Source organism: Pinus tabuliformis, chromosome 9 (assembly GCF_031772625.1).
Source record: "Pinus tabuliformis cultivar Carrire ecotype Pingquan chromosome 9, CPIR1, whole genome shotgun sequence".
Classification (NCBI taxonomy): domain Eukaryota; kingdom Viridiplantae; phylum Streptophyta; class Pinopsida; order Pinales; family Pinaceae; genus Pinus; species Pinus tabuliformis.
In genome coordinates, this window is record NC_142307.1 from 179,610,787 (window position 1) to 179,622,255 (window position 11,469).

Here is an 11,469-nt window from a genome sequence, read left to right on the forward strand (position 1 = left end):
TTAGGTTAGCTTAACATAGAGGTCATGGAAGAAACCCCAAGTCAAATTTATGTTGGGGTAGTGGTAGGATGAATGGTGAGGAAACGGATTGCTCTGTGTAGTTCAACAGTATTGGGGTATAGAGATCTGTTATTTTCCAATTCTGGGGTGAACATAAAGCAGGAAGAGGGTTTGCTAGCCTTTATTTATAGGCGTTTCACTTGGTTAAGGAATATAGTAATTATTTTTTAATCATTCTTCTTAATAGTTTACCTCTTTTTTGCACTTGTAGTTCTTCAGGCTGTGCCACTAGTTTTAGGATGACTAACTCGGCAGGTCAGAGATGTCGAAAGTAGTGTGGCTCTAAGAGTTTCTACTGTCTTCAGGGGCTTTTAGATACCTTTTAGGACTTCACAGGACACTTGTTTCCAACGATCCATATCTCTCTGAATGGAAGAACCACTTTCTATAGTCATGGTACACTTTGCTTTATATTTTTCATGTTATGTCTCTCTGAATGGGAGAACCACTTTTTATAGGCATGGTACACTTTGCTTTATATTTTTCATGGTATATTATAATTTTTCAAGACGCTTTTCCAGTTGTGGACTTTTAGCCCTCTTCTTTTTGTTTCATTTTACAGCCATGGTGTTAATCTCAGTACATTTACATTGTTTGTTAGGCTCACCATGGTGTTATTGTGTTAATTCTAGTACATTTACATTGGTATTAGAGATAGTGTGAACTCTTCCATCTCTATTCAATGTTGTTTTAATGTTGTTTCAAGTCTGAAACTAGAGTCTTCTTTAGCACTTTGTTGGGATAGCAATAAATTTCTAGGGTTTTTCCAGTGGATTTATGGGGATTTCTTTCAAATTTGTGTCCTTTTCTAGGGGAGCACACTCCTTTTTCTCTATTTTCAACTAAAACACTGCAGTTTTTCTCCAAGGCAGTGTTGGTGCCTTTGGCATATGTGGATGGAAAACAATTTTTCCTATCTAAATGGGGCCAAATACCATATTTGGTCTGGTCATATGACAACCCATCGTTGTAGCAAGGGTTTATGGATGTATTTGGAGAAACCCCTTGTCACCTTTGATTATGACAGCTGTGACCTTGTTTACTTGAAAAAGGATGAAGCCATTGGATATATTACTCTGTTTGTGGAATTGGATCTTTTCATCACACCAAGAATAACAAAAGTGCAAAGTAGAGTTGGGATACTTTTCAAAACTTATTGGACCTAGTGATATCTATTCAAGTCAATCGAATTGAAACTCAGCTTGCAAATCTCAACGATGGTTGACTTGTACCAGAAACTATGAACAAGACACTAGAAATTGGTTATTACCTAGACTTCATTCTGCGAAATTCGACTGACTATTAATCCACATTCTGTCCTTAGGCTAAAAGGGCTTAATTTTTCCAGATCTGGTTAGCTAAATTTTCATTCAGTAGACCTGAATGGCTACAAGCAGTTAGAATAGCCCTTCATTCTGCGAAATTCGACTGACTATTAATCCACATTCTGTCCTTAGGCTAAAAGGGCTTAATTTTTTCAGATCTGGTTAGCTAAATTTTCCTAGTAGAAATTTTGGGATTGCTATTTGAAGGGTTTTTTGGCTGCGTTTTTAAGACTGTAGACAAATACCATGCTTATGTTACAGTGATAGGCTGCTGCCAATACCTGTAGGATGTGTGACCTTCATTCTATTTAGAGTTGACCAGCAGTCACCATAGAAGGTATTCAGTTCATTATGGCTGAGATTTAGTTATCATAACCAACTGCAGGGATATGCCCAATTACTGGTGTAACTAGTTGAACACTAATATGCTTACAGAACTTCAACTTGTCCCCAAAAGTGAGATCAAATAGGTAAAGCTTAACCATTAAGTTCTGCAATCTCTCTCTCTTGTTGATAAGATTTAAAAGAATACGTTGACCAGCAGTCACCATAGAAGGTATTCAGTTCATTATGGCTGAGATTTAGTTATCATAACCAACTGCAGGGATATGCCCAATTACTGGTGTAACTAGTTGAACACTAATATGCTTACAGAACTTCAACTTGTCCCCAAAAGTGTGGTCAAATAGGTAAAACTTAACCATTAAGTTCTGCAATCTCTCTCTCTTGTTGATAAGATTTTAAATATTATGAAGAATACAGTCAGCCTAAAGCTGCTCCTTCAGTAGACCTGAATGGCTACAAGCAGTTAGAATAGCCCTTCATTCTGCGAAATTCGACTGACTATTAATCCACATTCTGTCCTTAGGCTAAAAGGGCTTAATTTTTTCAGATCTGGTTAGCTAAATTTTCATAGTAGAAATTTTGGGATTGCTGTTTGAAGGGTTTTCTGGCTGCGTTTTTAAGACTGTTGCATTGGAGATTGATCCATAATATACATCTTTTGTTTTAGCTACACGCTGTTTTTTTAATGATGACAATTAAAAGTTTCTTGCTCATTCCTCATTCCTGAACATAATGTTACACTCAAGCATGAAGAGTTGACAGTGGATTGTTACAGTTTTGGTGATATAAAAGAATACGTTGACCAACAGTCACCATAGAAGGTATTCAGTTCATTATGGCTAAGATTTAGTTATCATAACCAACTGCAGGGATATGCCCAATTACTGGTGTAACTAGTTGAACACTAATATGCTTACGGAACTTCAACTTGTCCCCAAAAGTGTGGTCAACTAGGTAAAACTTAACCATTAAGTTCTGCAATCTCTCTCTCTTGTTGATAAGATTTTAAATATTATGAAGAATACAGTCAGCCTAAAGCTGCTCCTGTCATCGAAAGCATGAAGTTATGGTAAGGATCTGTGATGAGCACAACTTGCAATACATAAGTATTAACTCCAATGAAAAAGTATTCTGATCCTGTAAGTTCATGAGAAGTTCTGCAACATCCCTTCTCATGCCGTAGTATTAATGAGGAATGTGATTTTCCCGGCTTCTCAGACATTTCTTGTAGGGTACACAGATATTGTCCAGCGACTGCACCTCTATAATATGTCAGTTTTCGTCTTTCTTCTCTGGCTGGCTTCCATTCACTGGAAAGTGTTGGTCAATGGGCAGTATGATGAAAGGCTTTAAAATGAAGAATGTAGAGGATTCAAGCAATAATTTCTATGTGGAGTTCATGGGACCTCGACACAGTAAGTTAGAATTCCATTGCTTTTCTTGTTTTCTTTTGGGTTTATTAGAGACCTGGATTCTGTTAGTTATAATAGGAGATACCCCACGCCAGGGAAAATAATTTAGTAAATTAGCTTACATTGTATTGAAGCTAGAATGAACTGAGAGTTAACTGTTTTATTTTTCTCTCGAATTATTCTAGGTGACAAGTTGAGTTACTTCAGGAAAAAATTACATTGCTAAAGTTTTACATGGATTCAACCCTATCCTCTGCTTAACGTACGATGCACACGAGCTTCTGTACAATTTGTCAGGTATGCATTAAAGGCCAACGTTTAAAAAGTTGTGAAGACAAGATTTCTTTAATCAAGAACATTTCTTTAATCCGGATATGAAATTAGACCTAAGTGTTTTTTGTGATATCCATACTTGATTAGTCAGATAAGCATTAGATTAGTGCTATTCCCATTGCTTAGACCATTGCTGTTGTTGCTATACGTCAAATACTACATATATATTGCATAATCTATAGACCACCCTTCCTTTGTAATGAACAGAAAAGCTGCTTCTGAGAAGGGCAGGGCAAATCAATGTCGAATCAAGTATAATAGATCACTATGTATTTTATGCAAATATATGAGTCTTCCAACTATGTGTCCTAGACTTGAAACTAAACAGTGAATTCTCAACCATGGTGTCTTGTCACTAGATATCCCTTGAGAAATGAAGATCAAAACTTGAGAAATGAAGATCAAAACAGAGAGACTTCCTGACAGACTTTCTATGCCACCTAATTTCGCATTTACTACTGCCGCCACATGCATCATCCCATATGCCATTTCCTCCCCATGTCAGATCGATCACCTCATTGCACCGATCACTCACTTAACGTAAGGTTTTCATTTTATGCCCATCATTAAATACTCGCCTCCTCCAATCTGATCTTCAAGTATTTCAGCTCCATTCCAAATCAATCCGTATATGTACTTATTCCTGCACCTAGATATTGACATAGATCTCCTGTCTAGCCAATTGTTTATTAGAATAGCTTGGACCCAATTTACCACCAAGATTGCCCGATGTCAAATACATCACCTAATTTCGCATTTACTTCTGCCGCCACATACATCATTCCATATGCCATTTGCTCCCCATGTCATATCGATCACTTAATTGCACCGATTGCTCACTTAACGTAAGCTTTTCGTTTTATGCCGACCATTAAATACTGCCCTGCTCCATCCGAGCTTCAAGTATTTTAGCTCCATTCACACTTAAAACCAGCTTACAAACACGTTGAACTTTTTTATAAATTGGCCTCTTCTGCACTTGGATATTCACATACATCTTCCCGCTTCACATAACATGGAATCCATTAGCATAAGCCAACTTACTCAACTCGCAGCATTGTTTCTCTTAGCACTTGTTCTCATGGCTCTTCTGATTATTGACATCGTAAAAGTCGAAAGACAAAGAAAAAAGAAACCAAAAAAACAATAACATCTCTTTTGCATTATTTTATGCATTGTCTTATTTCCCCGCTTCCTTCTCTGTTACAGGTGTACGACGGATGCTTCAAATATGCATTTGGGTCAGCCATGGTGGTGCAACTCGCATTTTTTATGCTTCTATCGTCTCTGCTCAGATGCCGGACTAATGTCCTAATTGTTAGCATTCGTGCTTGTCTTGTATTCTTCACATGTTACAGTCTGTCATAAGAAATGCGTATTTTCAAGGTCAAATGTAAGCTTCACAGCGGTTTCTATCGTCTCTGCTCAGATGCCGGACTAATGTCCTAATTGTTAGCATTCGTGCTTGTCTTGTATTCTTCACATGTTACAGTCTGTCATAAGAAATGCGTATTTTCAAGGTCAAATGTAAGCTTCACGGCGGTTTTCATGTTACTCGTGTCTTGAATTTTCTATTGCAGTTGTGTGATTTTGGGCTAGCAACATAAACTGGTGTATCTTGAATTGATAATGATTCTCTGCAAGTTAGTTATTCAATAATGTTCAGATCTTTAGTATATAGTGCTCATGTAACTATTTCTATTGCAGTTGTGTGATTTTGGGCCCCGCGATTTATGTATTACTGAAACTTGCTCATGTGACTATTTCTATTGCAGTTGTGTGATTTTGGCCTAGCAACATAAACTGGTACATTGTTTTGAAATAACTGGTGCATTTTATATTATTCGACAGCCCTCTATGTCTGGCAGCTATGTCTGGTGCTTATGTATGGCTACATTGGCTGTGTCTGGCTGTGCTCAGGCGTATGACCCTCAAAAGGTGAATTGCATATAACAAGTCTCGGAAGCTAAACGAGCTAGATAGAACTATGTGGCTGTGTCTGGCTGTATAGAACTATGTGCAGGGACTAGCTGCTTCGCAGCCTTCCTTGTTTAGAAAACAAATTACAAGATGAACTTCTGGCAGATATGGCTGTGTACTATAATCAGCTCATCAAAGTCTGCAGCTTAATGAGTAATATATCTATCTTCTCCATCATATCTCCCTATATTCCTAATAACCTGCAAGCAAGCATTCACATGATAAGCTCGACATGATCCGAAAGACTGCAATGCAGTTGATCTACACCAAAAAAATCGATAGTTATAATGCCAACAACAATCAACCGTAGAAGAGTAAAACTATACAAGTTCTCAAATATTAGTGAGGAAAATTTAGGTTTGTGTTTGGCAATGCTTACTGACATATAACTTTCTTAAGATTGGCATGAAAGCAATAGGTTGTATAAGAAATATCAAAGATAACTCAAACAATAATTATAAAGAAGAATAGCGTACCTTATCAGTCAACAATGGTGCTCTCCATTTGCTTTGCAGAATTTAATATGGCGGCGGCGGAGGAGACTTGTAAGAGTAGTGGTGTGTGGGTGGTGAAGGGTAGACGGGTGGTTTGGGATGGGGAGAGGGTAAAGTGGGTACTGGTTTGGGGGGAGCAGGACTTACTACGTGCGTTGGAGGAGGAGGAGATTTGTATCCGTATGGTTTTTCTGGTGGGGTTGGAGCAGCTTTTGGTGGTTTGGTCACTGGAGAAGGTTTATGGTGTTCGTGGTGTTCATGGTGGGGAGGAAGAGGAGTTGGCCATGATTTTGGTGGTGAAGGAGGAGGAAGGGGCTTCTCAACTGGTGGAGGCTTGGCATATGGAGCAGGAGTTGGTTTGGGAGGAGGTGGAGATTTGTACTTGTATGGAGGAGAAACTGGCACCGCCTTAGGAGGAGGTTTGCTGTGCACGGGCGGTGGTTTCTCCACTACTGGTGGCTTGGGGACGGGTGTAGGTGCAGGGGGCGGCTTATAATGGACTGGAGATGGAATGTGAGATGGAGGAGGAGGTGATTTGTAAAGGTAAGGCTTCTGAGGTGGGGAATTATAATAGGAGGCAGCGGAGGGATTTGCAGCATAAATGCAGCTAACAAGCAGAACCAGCAATAACTTACTAATGAAAGACATCGCTCCAAGTTGAGCCATCTTCTTCGTGGCAGTAGAGAGCTCCAAAAGTCGAACTGGGTGGTATATGGTTATAGCCTATAGGTGATCGGTATTTATAGCAATTTTCCGATGCAGCGTGGTGGTGGAATTTCTTGTATAGCGGGTTTGCCGGTCAATCACATCGTTTTCTTCTTTTAAACAAATTTCAAAGTTCAGCTTTTTCCAGGAAGTCGGTTGCTGCACGCAACGGTGACGCGAGTGTCGTTTGCATTTGACTGCCATAGTTTTTTTTAAGAGTCGTTTTTTACAATTCCACACGGAGACATAAAAAATATCCGCGTATGATTTTTAAGGTTGGCAATGAAATCATGAAAGAGCAGGGTGTGATTGGCCAACACTTTTCGGTGCAGCAGAGTGGAATGCCATTTACTCGTAAGGCACTCTGGGATTACAGTTCATTGTTAATATCTTTTAATAATATTTTGGATTATCGTTTCTTATTATTAAAGAAAATAATTTAATTATTTCTTTGCGTTAACAAAATAAAAAACCAATTATTTTTTGGTAATATTTTATGATATTTTTAAATAAGAAATTAAATAGAAATCAATTGTAATAATTGATTTGTATGGGCGTTAAAGTTTATATGCTAACATAAAGGTTTTTTTTGTTACACTCAAGAAGTTTCACATTTAGGAATTTTGAAGGGAATTTTGTTTTCGCTATTTGAAATAGTTCGTTAATGGAATATATGAGTTAATTTTCAAATTATTTTTTAAGGATGGAAATTTAAAAATAGATTATTTAAGTAATAAGTTTTTTTTTCAAATAATATAAAAAATAAATAGTTAATAATAATTATTAAAACACTTAATGTATGATATATTTCATATTTATAAGATTAAAAAAATAAAGAAATTAATTAAATTATAATCTTATTTTAAATTGTTATTATTAATAATTATAAAAAAGGTTAATAAGTGAGTTAAGCATATATATTAAAAAATATATATGAATATTCTTAATCATGAAAATTCAGCCTTATATTATCATGGAAATTCTTAACTTGTTAATAGCTCTTGTTACAATATCATGAGTCAATACTCTTGCTTATGAATTGCACATGCTTCTTATGACATGTGTTGATATGACATTTTTTTAAATAATTAATTTGAGATAAATTAATTAAAAGAACACAACTAACTTGAAGATTTTTAAAACTTAAGCCTTGATCTATGAATATTCCCTCATATTCCATGAAGGTTTATAATTAAATTAAAGGGCATATTCTAAAATAGACTAGTAGCTTAATAAATCTATCAAGATTCTTAAATGATAATTAGAAATAATTATTTTCACTTTATATTAATCAATGCATTATAACCAACATAGATACATCTTAAATCTAGATTTACATAGATAAATCTAACGTAGACAAATACTATGGACTAATTCAAAGTTATATATAATTTTTTATTTTTTATTTTTATTTTAATGTTCACCAAATAAACATAACATAATATTACATAACACACACTATCATTATCATACTGGGCTTTAGAGTGCCTATCAACAATAAATTTTAGCAATAAATTTTTTAAATTAACTTAAAATAAATTAAATTCACTATTTATATTTTCTTTTACTATTTTTATTTATTTTTTAGAAAAAAAATTAGTTTTTAAATAATTAACTAATTTTAATTATCCTACATTCAAATTAAATTGTTTTTTTCATTTTTTCCCTAACCTGTTTCCAAGTTATAACCATTAAATTTCATCTGTATAATGATTCATAATTACAATTTATTTTATAATAAAATTTATAACAATTTTTTACCTACACATTTTTATTTTTATTTAAAATTAATAATTTTTTAAAAATGAAAACACACTATTCATATTTTATTATATCTTTTAGCTATCCCCTAACCATTTCTAAAATTAAAATAACAATTGAAATAAAACATAAAACTACAAAATTTAAGATTTTCTTGATAACTTTATTAGTAAATAAATAATGATACGAAAATTTAGTTTATAGATAATTTAATTAAAAATGATCCTTTATTATTAATTTAGGTTAAATTTTATCTTTGTTTTAAAAATAAATTTTGTTTTAATTTTTCTATACCAAAATTACAATTAGAATGGATTCATATTTATATATAGCAAGAGGAACCATATAAATTCCGTATTAATTACAAGAAAAATAAATCTTAAATTTCATACTTTACCTAATACTTTATAACCATATCATTATCATCACTAATTAAACTAGGCTAAAAATAAATAAATAAAAATATAATGTAAATATGAAAATATTTATAAATTATCAAAATTTTTAAGATTGCATTTGAATGTTTTTATACAGAATGTAAGTTAATTTTCATCAATGTATCCGAACTGTGTTTATGTAAGTTTTCACTTTTGAAAAGAAATGCGGTTAGAAAACTTAGGTCTCTAACAATCATAAGCGAAGTATTTCTGATGTATAGAAATTGGAATCACCTTTAATTAAAGAGAGACATAGGCGTGACCCTCTAAATTTGCGCGGAAATTGAAATTACAGTAAATCCCTTTATAACTACTTTTGTACGCTAAAAAACTTCGAAAATGTCGGTGGAAACTTCAAGAACCTTTAGAACAGAATGCAAAATCCAGTTTCTTTGAAACTTACATGATTGGAGATAAAACGTATGGTTTCTTTGAAATTTATATGATCGGAGATAAAACGTATGAGACAATCTACCGTCCCAAAAATCCTGTTCCATTGAAATTTATATGACTTGAAATAAAACGTATGAGACAATCTACCCTCCCAAAATCCGGTTTCTTTGAAATTTATATTTATATGATTTGAAATAAAACGTATGAGACAATTAACCCTCCCAAAAATCATGTTTCTTTGAACTTTATATCATTGGAAATAAAAAGTGTAAGACATGTAGTATCTGTTTCTTTGTTTTGGTAGAATATGCAGAAAAATCTAAGTATCGCATTTGCATGGAAAAGGTTCAAGTTATGGTTAAGATTACTCATTTATATCATCGAAAATTCAAAGAGTGTTCTAAATCGAAAAAAGCTTACTAATTTGTTCCGTCATTAATTAATTTTTCATTTCATTTTTTGTCTCCTTGATTTATTTATAATTCCTTAACCCTTTAATTTATTAACCCCTTAATTTATAGTTGACCTTGATTCTTTGTCTTTCTTAATTTGAATTTATTTTTTTTCATTAATTTATTTTGTGAATAATAAGGCCCTGACTCTTTTGGTTCTATTTTTAACAAGGCTCCTTACTTCTAATTGTTTTTTCTTAGTCCATATATAGTTTATCTCTTGATTTTATTTAATATTAATGTGTCCCATTAATTAATGCTATAAATAAAATAAATTTAGTTTTAAACTAGCTATTTATTTTGGTTATTATATGATTTTGACTTTGAATATTCTTTATTTCAAAACTTTACCTATTTCATAATATGTAATTTAAATTGATGTTTTCACTGTATATATGGATTCAACACTCTCAAAAACCCTTACGACACTTCGATTGTGCAGGGTTACCCATTAAGCTTATGATTTCAATAAATTCTTATGGGATATTAGAGAATTAGACCATAAAAACCCACCATGAAAACTTCCAAAAAGTCTCACTAAAAACAACTCGTTTCATAATTTTACCTAATATATTTGATGTTTTAAATTAATTAATATTTTTATAAACTAGTCGTTTATTATAGCATTTATTTGAATGAAGGGTTTCTACATTGATCTCTATTGAATGGTGTGCCAAGATTTGCTTCTTCATCTTGTCGTGACAATCAACACACTGGATGGTGCAAAAAGGTGTCGTCAAATATTCTTTGATGTCAATTCTACAAAAAAAAATTGTTTTTTAAAGTATAAGACAATCACCTTAGCCTACCAAATATTTTTTGACGTGGATGGTTCAAAAAGGTGTCGTCAAATAGTCTTTGATGTCATTTCTACGGGAAAATTGGTTTTTTAACGTATAAGACAATCGCCTTAGCCTACCAAATATCCTTTGACATGATTTTTACTGGAAAAATTGCTTTTTAACGTATAAGACAATTAGCGTAGTCTACAAAGGCGGAGAAATTGCTTGTCAAAAGTGACGGGAATCTAGGCAAAAAAAATTCAAGAAACTTTGCCATGAGTGTTGAAATCATGTTTTTATGGTGGAAATGGTTTTAACACCATCAAAAACCTACTCAGAATTTTGTGATGGTGAAAATAGTTTCAACACCATCAAAAACCTATCTAAAATTTTGAAATTTGACAACTTTATATTGGATTTACAAAATCCAATTTTATAAAAATATTACCCAAATATCATTTTGAGGAAAAAAAATTTAAACCGATTAGACTACGGCCAAGACAATCTACCCTTCCCTTTTATGATTTCCGGGATTGTAAGTGCATGTGTGCCGTACATGGGTTATATGTTGTGTCACTTTGGCAGGGTGCGAATCGATTTTTTTAAGGTGGATTAACGCATATCATGGGCTACAGATACGTATCTCTATTTTTCATTGATTGACAGCAATTTGGATGGCTGATAGCGATTGACATTGTCTCCTCCGATACTTTTAACCATGTGTCCAGTCAAAGCAGACTCTTGCGCGCTTTCAGATGAATGCGCAGAACAGGATCAAGGACGTCGTCACATCTCGTGTTCCCAATTGTCTGACGGTAAAACCCAATTGAATAACTGAACCGAATATGCTCGGGAGTCGGTGTACTAGATGCCAAATGTACAGCAAAGCCACGCTGTTCTGACAATGTTGCAGATACTGGTTTTCTCATATACCTGAGCCTATCACCCACTATGAAATGCGTTTTGGATCCGTCTCTCTCAGAGAAACCA

General features: G+C 33.9%; 1 protein-coding gene and 1 long non-coding RNA gene across 2 annotated transcripts; one reads left to right on the forward strand and one right to left on the reverse strand.

Annotated features, from left to right (window-relative positions):
* Positions 1–3,342: 3,342 nt before the first annotated feature.
* Positions 3,343–5,109, forward strand: LOC149147696 (uncharacterized). The gene is made up of 2 exons (XR_016263229.1): positions 3,343–3,439; positions 4,685–5,109. It is a non-coding gene; the product is annotated as an uncharacterized LOC149147696 (long non-coding RNA).
* Positions 5,110–5,503: 394 nt separating this feature from the next.
* LOC149147697 (uncharacterized) lies at positions 5,504–6,666 on the reverse strand. The gene is made up of 2 exons (XM_089442606.1): positions 5,932–6,666; positions 5,504–5,655 (listed from the first exon to the last, which is right to left on the reverse strand). The coding sequence occupies exon 1, from the start codon at positions 6,613–6,615 to the stop codon at positions 5,974–5,976; it is 642 nt and encodes a 213-aa protein (XP_089298732.1). The 5' UTR covers positions 6,616–6,666; the 3' UTR covers positions 5,504–5,655; positions 5,932–5,973.
* Between the last annotated feature and the right edge of the window lie 4,803 nt (positions 6,667–11,469).

Coding starts and splice junctions, on each gene's coding strand:
- LOC149147697 (XM_089442606.1), bottom strand. CDS start 6,615: ATGGCTCAACTTGGAGCGATGTCTTTCATTAGTAAGTTATTGCTGGTT.